Source organism: Malus domestica, chromosome 13 (assembly GCF_042453785.1).
Source record: "Malus domestica chromosome 13, GDT2T_hap1".
In the NCBI taxonomy this organism is placed as follows: Eukaryota; Viridiplantae; Streptophyta; class Magnoliopsida; order Rosales; family Rosaceae; genus Malus; species Malus domestica.
Window position 1 is genome coordinate 19,107,312 of NC_091673.1, and position 12,974 is coordinate 19,120,285.

Genomic DNA, 12,974 nt, shown 5'->3' on the forward strand with positions numbered 1-12,974 from the left:
TCATGCAGGCGAACTTGTAAAGCCTGGACCAGTTTTAAACTACTGAAAACTCACCTTGACAATGAATCGTCTAACTACAACACTTTGCTCTTGTCCAATGCGATGAATTCTCATGATCGCTTGCCCCTCTCCTCGACAGCAGGATTCCACCACGGATCCTAAAAAAGGGCAAAGAAACAGAATGTGATCCTTTCAGCTTACCATTTCCCCTTGGGTGTCGTTGAACTTGTTCAAAACCCTCTCCCTCTGTGTCAGACAGCTTTCCATCAAACATCAGCTCTTCTTCATAGGGGACTCCGATAGATCCCAAAATGTAGTCCACTGGCTCAACACAACGCTCTTTGCACCACAACCTGACCGAAGAACGCGTTCCAAGAAATCTGAAAGCTTTGCGACGTTGGAAGATTCCGTCCAGTTTTCCTCATCAGTAACCTGGAAACGGCTTTCCGATGGGCAGGTTATAAGGTCACTGTTTGCAAGCCATTGCCGACATATGAGACACTCTTTGTTTTCACGACGAGGGATACTCTCCACACCCTCTTCAACGTACGCTTGAGTGGGGACAATCTGCTTTGAACTGGAAGAATCATGACTAGCTTCAAGGAATTTTTCAGCAAGATTGTCCAAGTCTGCAAACTTTTGTATATTTTGCATGAAAGATGGTCAGAACCAAGGATCATAGAATGACTATTGAAGAGGCTACGAATAATTACAAGGCTACAAGCTAAGAGATAACTCGACGGTAAGCAAACAAATAAGTCCATTTGCAACTGGATATCAGCTAGGTTGTCAAGAAATTTACTCTACCTAGATACAAATAACACCATATTCGCGAGGAACAAAAACCTTCAATCCAAACATCTGAAGAATTTCTCCACAAAGAATCACACCTCGTATTTCAACACAAAGAATCTCACATCGACCAAGGTTGGGACAAAAACCTGCAATCCAAGCGCTAGAAGAATTTCTGAAGACACCGCCAGGTCCAATAAAATTGACCACCCCTTTACAACATCCATCAATATTGTAATAAAATTATTCAATGGGAGGGACAAAATCTTGCTCAAAAATAATTTTGTTCCGCCAATGCCAACATATAATTCCAATTAAAAACAAATAATATTATTCAAGAGGGAAATAAATACCATTATAATTAAATTTTAGAGAAAAAAGGAAAGAGGTAAAAAGGCAGGCGAAAGAGTACAAGTGACGAAACTATAGAGTCAGCGCCAAATCTTTCTCGGTCTTTCAAACCCATACTAAACCGGGTACGAACCGGATTCGGTGGTATTTGTAAGTGTGACCCGATTACTAATAAACAAAAAAGTCATAAAAAAAAGATAACGAGAAAACCAAGACACAGTCACACAACCCAAAGGACTCCTCAGCTGCAGCGAAAGCAATGTGCACATTAGAGAAACGCGGCGATCTCTTCTTCCTAACCCTCACCGGAGACGACGACCACCGCCTCGGCCTCCCAATCATCGACTCCCTCCTCTCCGCCATCGCCGAAGCCAAGTCCCAAGCCACGCGCGGCTCCGTCTTCATCACCACCGCCCAAGGCAAGTTCTTCTCCAATGGCTTCGACCTCGGCTGGGCCCAATCCGCCGGCTCCGCCACCGCTGCCCGCGCCTGCCTCAATCAAATGGTCCTCGCCTTCAAGCCGGTCGTCGTCGCGCTCCTCTCGCTCCCGATGCCGACGATCGCCGCAGTCCAAGGCCACGCCGCCGCAGCCGGCTTCTTGTTCGCCCTGAGCCACGATTACTTCCTGATGAGGCGCGACAGAGGCGTGCTGTACATGAGCGAGGTCGATTTGGGGCTGCCGTTCCCGGACTACTTCACGGCTGCGTTTCGGTCGAAGATTGGGTCGGTGTCGGGTCGGAGGGATGTGATGCTGAGGGGGATGAAGGTGAAGGGAGAGGAGGCGGTGAAAATGGGGATTGTGGAGTCGGCGCACGATAGCGCGGAGAGCACGGTGGATGCTGCGGTGCGCCTGGGGGAGGAGTTGGGGAAGAGGAAGTGGAACGGCGACGTTTACTCGGAGATCAGGAAGAGCTTGTATCCGGAGTTGTGTGGAGTTCTTGGAGTGGCGATTGCTACTCCAAAGGCAAAGCTCTGAGTCTGTCATCTTCTCCGATTTAGTGGGGCATTTAGAGAATAATTTGAAAATTAAGAGGTTTGAATTGAAATTTGATGATTTCAGTGGTTCAAATGTGTGAATCATTTTATGTAAGATTGCATAAGAAGGCTAAGGAAATAAGAAATGGATTATTTACTCTTAATTTTCTTTCGAAATGTGGCTCAAAAATTTCATTTTGCAGTAAGTGTCAATAAAAACACTCATATATATATATATATAAGTGTGTGTGTGTGTGTGTGTATAAGTGATCTTGGACGTATATCGGAAATAAATTTGTTCTAGTCAATGTAGTTATGCTCACATTCATGTTTAGCACTGATGAGGTGTAGCACTTAAATTATGTGTTATAAGTCCTTTCTACACGAGTGCTCCATGGAGACAGTGTTTGTTCACTTGAATAATGTACTATAAGGACGTGTTTGTTTGGCCATCTTAAGTTTTATTGGACTGAACTATTTGGGTAAGATTATTATTCTGTGTTTGGTGCAAGCCGGACTCGTGCCGACTAAATTCTTCGTTAGTTGGGCTTTGCGAGAACCCCCGAAAAGGAGGGGATTGCTAGTCCCGTTTCCCTGCTTCCCCTCACTTTGCCTCGCCTCACGCCTGAGAACTTGCTCACCCACCGTCTCTCTCCCCACCACCCTCTCGTCTGTCTAGAGGATCTCCAAGTCTTGTAGATATGCTCACATTTACGTTTAGCACTGATGACATGAGGTGAAGCGCTTAAATTAGGTGTTATAAATCCTTCCTACACGAGTGCTATATGGAGAGAGCGTTCACCTGAATAATATACTATAAGTGTTTCCTATATAAGTAAATTCTTAGCGTGCTACCACTTTATAATAAGTGCTTCTAAAAAAGTTGAAGCATCACCAAAAAGATGTAAGGAATCCTGTGTGAATTGTTTTGACAAAAAAATAGTTTTTTGGTTTCAAAGCAGATGCCAAGATTTTACATGGATTGACATTCTCCACACTGCTGCTAAATTTGAAAGCAACGCCAATTTGTTTTTATAATGTCGAGCCCACGTATTTCTTTATTTTTCTTCACTTGTTAATGATTATTTCTTGAATTATGACCCACTTGATTTTGTAAATAAAAAAAAACATTTTAATTTGACATCTCGATTAGTCGGTTGGAATAAGAGACTTTTCAAAATGTTATGTTGTAATAGCAACTACAAAAATGAAATTTGACATACCAAATAGAGTTTCAGCCTGCCTTCAAATTTTATCACGTGACATTCTACGGGGAATTTGATTCCTGTTTTAGACATTTAATATTTCTATTGAAGATGCTTTAAAAATATTGCTTTTTAGACCACCAAAGAATCGCCTCCCCTCCCCTTTTGTATTATTGGATTGCCTTCCTCCTGAAATCAAATTGAAATACCAATCATAGATGATGAATTACAAGCCGTCTAATCCGTGTACGTCTATTATTTGGGAGCTCAGAACTAGTTTGGCATTTGGTAGTGTTAATGAGTTGAGCGACAAGGCCACTCCTGCCAAACTAGTTGATTTAAATGACTTCTTGTTGAGTCTTCTTGTAGAGAAGCTCGCTTGCATTCAATGCACAGTTTTAATGGCGTCTTTTTATTTGTGATCAGTACAACTAAGAGGGGAGAGAAGACAAAATGTAAAAGAAGGAAGAAAACCTGTACCACTCGCTTCTGATTGGTAAGAAAAATCATTGGCATATGCTGCATTGAAATCTAAAGTGCAACTGCCACGTTGCAATTTGAAGGCATGAAAGAACAACTTCCGTAGCAGATACGGATGTTGAACCGTTTCGTGAGGGGAAAAGAGGATGACTGTTCGTCAAATTTTGAGTAATAAAAATGGAGGGTGGGCCTAAGCAAGCCAACCCTTGGAGGTCCCACAAATTATGTCAGCCATATGTCTTGATATCCATACGGCACCCACCAATCAAGGGTGAGAGCGGCATATTTAGCCAACTGACCCTTTTAATCTCCACATTTAACCCACCGCCTCCCTTTTGTACCACGTCCTTCCTCGCCCCTTTTCGTTTCATCGATGTGGGATTGGAGTAAGTGAAATTTTAAGCCCTTTTGCCCCCTACCCTAAACTACATAAACTTGGGCCAATTTGCAGCTACCTAATAGTTCAACAAGTAAATTGCTACAAGGTTAGTTCATAGGGCATACTGGCAGCTACCTAGTAATTTAAGTTGAGATAAATGGCAATTTACTCTTGTTTTAACAAAGGAAAATGATTAAAGGCTTTTAGAGTGGTAAAAAGAAAGATGCACTGCCTCTTTACGGGCACCCAATGCTTTCGTCTGAAAGACTAAATAAGTTACAGAGTCAGTTAACTGCCAAAGCCCCGACTAACATTGACATTACTGGGAAGCCGATAGCATCTTCAATTAAGTTCATGTAATTAAAGGTGTCACCTTCTACGAATTAATGTAACACATTGCCTGTGCTTGAAGAAAATAAGAGTCCTTGTACTTTCTCCCACTTCCAATGTGAATCCCATTGCGAATCCAGTCGTCACGATGTATCCAAGCATCCCGACCAATATCAAGAATTCCAAGAATCTGTTGTGAAGCACAATACATGCTAAGTTGGTAACATGATGAAAAGTGCAACCAGCAAAAGACACGTTTGGTGGATGTCATTTGCCAGACAGACAACTAAAACGAGCGCACAAGCATATACTAAAACGGTACCTCCTCCCTACAATCACCAACTACATAAGATGCATACAGCAATGTATTAAAAAGGTAGAGGATGATTGACTTACCGCACCACCTTTCCATGGTACAACAGTTGGATTTGATCTTGATTGCAAGACCTATTTAACATGATATAGACCACATATGAAAAACTATGGTCGAGTTTATTTCGGTTACAAGAAAAAAAAGAAAAGGATTAAAACCATCGAGGATATAAGTAATAAACTAACCTCAACAGTATCAATTGCTTCATTTGAAGGAATTGCATGTAAAACCCTGCCAAAAGGAGAATGATAATTTATCTTATAAGGGTGTCTGTATCTCTTGCGTGGAACGGTCCATCCCCATTCAATTGCCTTTATTAAATAAGCACACGGGCATATCAAGCTCGCATAAGTATCCAATTTTATTGGTGTGTACTTAAAAACCAGAAATTCAGCAGAAAGTTGTGCTAGGGTCAACGTAAAGAGGGGCACACAGCAAACAACTTTTCCAAGCATGGAGACCGAGACCTATGAACTAAAAACTCACCATCCCAACAACTACTATTCATCTTGCATTGTGCAAATACGAAGCTTAATTGCCTAAGCTACTAGTTTATGAACATAAACCACAAGTCTAACTTAGCAAAACTCTACGCCAAGGAATTGAACTCCGCATTGGTGGGTTTCTCTAAAGGAAGTTGAGGTTACACCCAAAACCAATTGGCAGTGGGAGGAGTAACCATACTCCTTACGATTCCATTCAAGGTTTCTTTAACTTTCCAATGTGAGACAACTCTCCCCCTCACGTGTGGCGATACTCAAGGCAAACACATGGAGAACACATTGGGTGACATAGACACGTGTATTGTTGGGATTCACAAGTGGGCGAACCTGGCTCTGATACCGTATTAGAACATCATAAGCATAACCATAATCACAAATATTAATCAAACAAGTAGGTTTGTTTAAGATGAACTGACCTTTCCTCCACTGCAGGAACAAGACCTCTTGTCAAAGCCACTCCACCAATCTAAAACATGAAATAGGTCATTTCTTCATTTCTACACCAAGTAAGCAAATATAGAAACACATTGTATATCTTACGTGACAAACTCACCAATAGTATACTGCAGAACAATTTTCTTTGGAGGTCTATACGTCCTGTCAACAAACCACCAAGTGGTGCTTAGGTATCAAATATAAAAGCATTGTAAGTGACACTCTAGAAACTTACCTGTTGAAAGAATGCTACTCGTTATGGCTTCTGCAAGGCCAATTTTTTCTTCTTTCTTTGGTTTAGCTGAAAAAGCTGGGTAGCTGTCCCACAGTGGATACCCAGTGTTCACGCTGGAAAACAAGCCATCTGACATTTCAGGTCTTCTGGGAAATTCCATGTGCCACGTATCTTCTAGCATGTCTTCATAGTCACGAAACCTATGCAATTAACCAATCCGATATTTATCAAGAATGACTAATTTATCCCAACTATTATTATGTTGCAGAGAAGTTTAACTTGGAAAACATGACTGACCAAACACTGGGCGGTGCAGGATATGCATCTGGGACCAAAAGCATTGGGAAGAACAAACCCATAGGAGGGACCTATGCAACATAAAATTATAATAAATTTTGTTCCCTGAAAGTTATATTTTAGGACTAAAGCAGCTATAATTCACTTTAAGAGACACACATTGAGAGCAGTTAATCTTGTCTTATGAGATCCAGCTGGCAGGCCATCTTCATAAGAATGAACTACACCAACAGCGTCAAGTTCCCCCTCCTGTATAAAGGAAACTAAGTAATTAGAAAAGCAAAACCCGAGAACCAAGGTAAAGGACCCTTGTTCAACACATTCTACACTATTTAGCCATACACTTCATTCAATTCAATTACTAACATATAGCCTTTTAAATCAAGCACTCGATAATAAACCTTCTTTCAACATGGAGGGTCTTTGACAGACCCAAATATATATCTACGTTATAGAGAATTAGCTTCACATCTGTGTTCTATAGATGATTCACCATGACCTGAAATGCTTTCTTTTAACTTTTCATTGCACTGTGAAACCTCAAATTGTATACTAGATCTTCATATATTCTGGATAGAAAATATGATTGGCTCGTTACTTATAATTTAAAAAAAAAAAAAAAAAAAAAACAAAACATACAGGGGGAGAAAACAAACATATAAAAAGGAAAACCACCTATTGGATCAAAGTTATGAAATAAGACATAACATATGTGTGCGTTGTCTTGTATGTAGTCCTCACGAGATAATTACATTAATTGAAAACTCAACACAGAAATATTATACATACATACAACCCCAGTAGAGTGTAGGGTGGCCAAAAAAATCTAGATGGCATCATACACAACATTACTGAAGGTATAACCTAGTTTAAGAGAATCATCACAAGCATGATAGTGTGATACTCAACCTGCCTCTCTTTGGGACGTCATGTCTACTACCAATGTTCCGATTCATCTAGACTAGCGGGAGATCTGTATTTTTTTTTTTTTTTTGTAATTTTAAGCATCTTTTGGCTTTCCTCGGATGGACTTCTTGTCCATATGTATATGCATGCATGTATTACTGGCGTGAATCATGTATCACTAAAAGAAGCTACGGCAGATGACAGAAGATACATCACATATAGAATAAACCATGACCAAACAAGAAACAAGTAAGAGAACTAACTTTAATCTCACAATAAGACTCTTTTAGTCTGTTAAGCATCAAGAGATCTATCGGCTTGGTGAACATGTCAGTACGAATTTGTGGCCATGTCTGATGATGTCTTTGAGTCCAAAGAAGGCATCTTGATACATCCTGAAAAAATACACATACAATTTAACTTCACAAAGAACAGGTTTAATGGAAAATGAAACTTGTTAAATCAACATTTATTTCATTAACGGGAAATTAAAAGGTAAAGAAAGAGGTTACAAGATGAGAGCAAGTTAACAAAGAAGAACTAAAAGGCCTTTGCAGTGGAATAAATACATGATGGCAGAATTAGCTCAGTGCTGCTGATGTGCTAAAGAGGAATTGATGCACCATCATATTGTAAACACAAACTGAAGGAATTTGAAGGACATACCAATTCAAAAGAATAAAACATGATATATATCACCATCAAGAGAAAAGAAAATTTTGAGAAGCAAATACGCAAAATAACAAATGAGATGAAGAGTAAGATATGAATCATGCGATGAATCGCAAAAATAAAGACTTCGAGCTTTGCATCATCAAGAAACAGCTACTGAGTGTGAACATTATCTTTTTAGGGTTTTAGTTAACATGGATGGGCAACAGCTACAGAAACAATGGTAGAATATTTATTTCATTCTTGTAGCTACTAGCTAGTCAAAACTTCGGAAATTCTAAAACAGAACCCACCTCTCCACCAAAAGGTAAAGTTTTCTCTGTATGAGGTAAAGCTGCTCCATCCTGGACAACAGAAGAGACAAGCGATACATTATCATAAGTGGAAGACCAACTCAAATGATTTAGGCATAATACAGCATGCTATTGATAAGACCTAAAAGCTACAAAAGGAGTTAGTTTTTCTTTTATTTATTCAGCATGAAATTTTATAAAGGATGTTTAAAAGTAATAACACACTTGCTAAAGAAAAGAGAGATGGCAGTGACAGTGTAAAATAACTTTATTTGAGGGATCCCTTAATTGAAGCTCACACACACTCACTTGCTAAATCCAATACATATACATACATGCATACACACACATACAAAAGTGATTTTAGGAAATGCCTCTTAACTGAATAACTAAGCATGCATTTTTTTCATGTTGGTTCTGAAAGCATGAACAGATATGCAGGGACTGTATGGAATGATATATTTATGCTTTTTGAGTTTCTTTCTTTATGTTAAATAGATGGGAAGAGAAGGTATGGAAATGGCAGTTACCTCAATGCAAATAACTGATGTCACCTGAGCACCCATCTTAACAACACAAGCTGTTGATAATCCATTCCCAAAAGCTGCAGCTAGACCTTCCTGTGGTAACGAACACAATAAAATCATCATGTACAAAGGTGAGACCATGAAGAGTCAGTGACACAACAATTTGTACTGCAAAAATAGGAAATCATCAATCGAGGAAAAAGACTGTCAAAAGCACTGAGAAAAAATAGAAAAGTTAAATGATAATTCTACTTGTGGCATTATCTCATTGAGCATAAATTTATACAGAAAAGAAAATTTCCCCACCTGATGTACCACTGCTGAGCTAAAACGCAAGTCACGCAAGACTATTGACAACAATTCCTTTATTTCTGCTTGGAGAAAATGACAAATTATAAAATATGACCATAGTTTCCCAAGGCAATGTTTTTATATATTCAAGCGAACAATAAATTTCCACAATCAGAATTAGAATAGGCCAAGATAAATAAACAAATCACAGAAGCGCAAGGTAGTATAAACTGTATGATAAATTGTCGTTATGGTTAAAGGATGTATCATTTAGTACATTGACATGCTTTCCATTTCACATAAAAAGACAGTACTGATTGCACAACAGGTGTGAGGTGAATCATAAATCCAAGGCAAAATGGTGAAGCTGTAATTTGTCTTGAAAGTTAGATAAAGATGGTTACACCCTACAGTTACACCTAATGTGAGAGATAAACATTGTAAAGTAAATTGCAGTGCCACCTACTATATTGGAAAACATATTTCACACTTCCTTGTGGAAAGGCATTACAAAACCAAAGAAACTAGCAGAGACCTTTAAATAGATAACACCAATTAGATAGAAGGACATCGTTATGAACAGAAAGCTACAAACTACAACATGATATGCAAATTACCACCACTACCTATTGTAACAATAATAACAAGTTGTTTCAGTAATAGCAGAGTCCAAATATTTCTATATCCAAATTGTGTAGTCCCCTGGTAAAATTGATATCAGCTCAACAAAACTTATAAGCTCTTTGAGAAGGATGCAAAACGGGGGTTTTGATAAAAGCATTTTTTTCTTATAGGATAAAATGATAATGAGGAAGGATATGTCCAACTTCAAGTTGAAACAGGCTAGTTCTAAATGAATTTTTCTTGTTGTCACTAGTATACTTAGGAAGAACCTCTTCTTCAGTGAGATGGAAAAAAATACTTTAAATAAAGGTACGGTTATCCGTATAAGTTCTGATTGACACACATCATTCATCAAGTAAAAGAATTTGCAGATCGTGTAGCATTCACCTTGTGTTAGCAAATATTTCCATTAAAACAGAAGAAGAAAAATACCTACATAAAGTAGGAATGCATTTCTAAAAAATAGAAACAGTTGGCAATCCTAAATGGCAGTGGAAACAAATTTTGAAATAAAAACAACTTATAGCCATGGAAGTCCAATGACTAAGACAGATAATGTGAGGACAAAGGAGTAATTTCTCAATCTAAGGAACAGACTACAATTTTGAGTACCTCGATTATCAAATGTTTCTGGAAGGACGAGCATAGCTGCATACTTGTGTCTTTCATGTAGAGGGATGTGCAGTTTCTCTATCAAAATAAAATCCCAAATAGCATGTACGTCTTCAAGTACCTAATGAAACATGCAAAATGTAAATGAGATTCAATATCTCATGAAAATTAGAAACTTTTATGTATTGAATAATGCATTAAAGCATAAAAGTTTACATTACTAGATTTTGCCAATTTATTGTGATGAAATATGTCACATGTCATCCCAAAAACTTCATAGGAGAAGATGTAATCAGAACCCATGTGAAGTTGAAATTCTACAATGGCAACTCAACCAAAGTAGATTCATATCTCTGAGTTAAAAGGATAATGAAAACAGGAACTGTACCTGCTGCATGGGATAATGTAGCGAAATATTTAGGTGACCTCTACGTATAGGACGATGTAAGGTATATGGTGCCATGGGGGATATTTTTAGTGCTTCCTCACCATAGATGACCTTTTTGTATTTGTGATTGCTAGAGCCAAGCTCCTCAGTATTTGCATCTCTGTGCTGGCCTAAAGACTCGCTAGTTGTGCCTTTGTTCTCTGAACTTTCTGCACAGTTAATATGACTATTTGAGGAAATGTGTGCCAAAGAAGACAATATTAGTTGCAGTGGAATAATATCAAGTTAAATGTCCATACACCCAATCAAGAAAAGTAGAACAACTGATATACAAGGACTCTTGCATGACCTAATGCTGAAGACGAACTAGGTTCCTTTTGGTACACATCTGTCCAATCAAATGATGTGTCCTTTCTACTATTCTGTGGATTAAGTCCATCAACGCGTCCCATCTGCACATCAGCTTCATCATTTCATTTTCAATTAACAAGACACATAATCACCAAGGTCCAAATCATAAAGATCAAGCTCCTTTTACATTGGTAGGGCAGGTGCATAGCGCACTATCTGTATGAAAACGAACAAACACAATGCTAATTTCAAGCAGAAAATACGCATACCTTGCGTGGGTAAGAATTATTTCCAACCTCTTCATCTATGAACGGAATCTTCAAGAACGACGCAATCTTCAAAACGGAAGAAACAATAAAGCTTAAATTCAAACTCCAAATACAAATCTAACAAGTTAACGCATTAAACAAAGCAATTTGCATAGACTCACCATATCGTAGGCCTTTTCCCGCTCCATATACTGCGTAGTCGTAACTTGAGTATTGAGCAGCTGAAACCCAAAAGCAATCCAAAAGAAACTAAAAACATCAACAATCAATCGCGACCGAACCCTACGAAACACTAAAATAGTACGTAAAGTTTAAGGAACAACACGAAACCTGGTCTTGAACATTTCTCCTGGGCTCCTGCGTGGTGTGCCATGCAATGCAATGTGGAATATTAAGAGGGGTGTCCTTCGAAGCAAGGCCAATTCTGATGTTTGCAGAACCTGAGCTCCCAAAACAACAACAACCCAAAATGGAAAGGACCAAAATTAGTGACTAAAATTTGAAATGGGATGTGGGTTTTGCGATTTGCGTTGTAAAATTTGATGGGTTTATGCTGAAAAATCGAATGGAGCTGTAAAAAACTGGGAAATTAAGTACCTGGGTTGATGATGACCAGATTGGATCCTCGCTCGGAGAGCAGCTGTGAGGGAACCACGGATTTCAGGTAATCCTGGGAAGTAGCAAGGCACAAGCTGTGAAAATTACAACGAGAGATAGATAGATAGATAGAGAGTGAGAGAGAGGGTTCATACCATGGAGCTTCAAATGGCGGTTCGCCTCCTTGATGTTGCTTCGCTTTGTGTGTTTCAGTGCTTACAGTGAGTCTCTCTTATTTTCTTCTCTTTATTTCTGGGTCTGGAAAATGGGTCGTCACGGGCCAACCTTCTATTTCAACCCAAGCCCTGATCTGAACCAGACCGGTTTAATATCTTAGGAAACCGGTGCTAATTTTTCAACCAACTCAAGAAAGTAATTAATTACCGGACAAGTTTTCAATTAAAAAGTTAAAAAAAATAAAAAATGAAATAGTTATTAAACTGCCTTTAAGTATTGTCATGATTGAGGTTTGGTAAGAACATTACAACATTAATAAAATAAAATAAAATAAAGAACATTACAAGTTGTTAGTTAAGGGTTTTTTTTCTTTCTCCAATTGGATTTTTGGAGTTATGAAATTTATAATTATTAGTATGTTTTACCTAATTTACTAAAAATTAACTAGTGGGTAAAAAACATTTCTTGCGACTGATTTTGACTACCCTATTTCAATAGCACATATGATAAAAGTTAAGGTTATTCCTCTTCATCGGCCAAGTCCCAACCATCTTATTATTTTCAATATTGCCAATCTGAACACAATTTTTTCATTAACACTTTAAGGTCATTTTCAATTGTGGTCAAGTTAATCGATGGATTATTTACATATGTGGGCTACTCAGTTGACTAGGACGGACAATGTCATTGTCAACCTCTTACGTATCAAGTTTGATTATTCCTGTAAATTAAAAATATAAATTATAGATTTTATTACAAATTATTTCTGAAATTAAACAATTCTATGACAGTCTTTAAAATAGAAAATTGATTAATAATGTCTTTGAATATGAGTGCCACACGTCAATCTAGCCCTTGCTTTACAATCCTGTCAAAAATATTTTTATATGTTGATGTGACGTATAGACCCAT

The 12,974-nt window shown here is 38.3% G+C and overlaps 2 protein-coding genes and 1 non-coding gene across 3 annotated transcripts; 1 reads left to right on the top strand and 2 right to left on the bottom strand.

Moving 5' to 3' along the window:
• The first annotated feature begins 526 nt into the window (after positions 1-526).
• Positions 527-2,282, top strand: LOC114820547 (enoyl-CoA delta isomerase 2, peroxisomal-like). The gene has a single exon (XM_029091502.2). The coding sequence runs from the start codon at positions 1,403-1,405 to the stop codon at positions 2,117-2,119; it is 717 nt and encodes a 238-aa protein (XP_028947335.2). The 5' UTR covers positions 527-1,402; the 3' UTR covers positions 2,120-2,282.
• A 1,699-nt stretch (positions 2,283-3,981) lies between these two features.
• Positions 3,982-4,109, bottom strand: LOC114820809 (U11 spliceosomal RNA). Its single transcript, XR_003768286.2, has one exon. It is a non-coding gene; the product is annotated as a U11 spliceosomal RNA (small nuclear RNA).
• A 282-nt stretch (positions 4,110-4,391) lies between these two features.
• Positions 4,392-12,175, bottom strand: LOC103453415 (actin-related protein 9). Its single transcript, XM_070810740.1, has 20 exons — positions 12,041-12,175; positions 11,886-11,958; positions 11,619-11,728; positions 11,450-11,509; positions 11,289-11,354; positions 11,018-11,120; positions 10,669-10,877; positions 10,281-10,401; positions 9,060-9,124; positions 8,757-8,846; positions 8,227-8,277; positions 7,525-7,656; positions 6,515-6,604; positions 6,356-6,426; positions 6,059-6,258; positions 5,942-5,985; positions 5,805-5,854; positions 5,071-5,116; positions 4,909-4,959; positions 4,392-4,702 (listed from the first exon to the last, which is right to left on the bottom strand). Exons 1-20 carry the CDS (start codon positions 12,041-12,043, stop codon positions 4,559-4,561), a joined length of 1,779 nt encoding a protein of 592 aa, XP_070666841.1. The 5' UTR covers positions 12,044-12,175; the 3' UTR covers positions 4,392-4,558.
• Positions 12,176-12,974: the final 799 nt, after the last annotated feature.

Excerpts from the sequence above, each read along its gene's own strand:
- LOC114820547 (XM_029091502.2), top strand. The coding sequence starts at position 1,403 with ATGTGCACATTAGAGAAACGCGGCGATCTCTTCTTCCTAACCCTCACC.
- LOC103453415 (XM_070810740.1), bottom strand. Across the intron at positions 10,878-11,017 it reads TAGTTCGTCTTCAGCATTAG|AAAGTTCAGAGAACAAAGGC; the intron begins GTCATGCAAGAG and ends TTAACTGTGCAG. Across the intron at positions 5,855-5,941 it reads TGTTCTGCAGTATACTATTG|ATTGGTGGAGTGGCTTTGAC; the intron begins GTGAGTTTGTCA and ends TTCATGTTTTAG.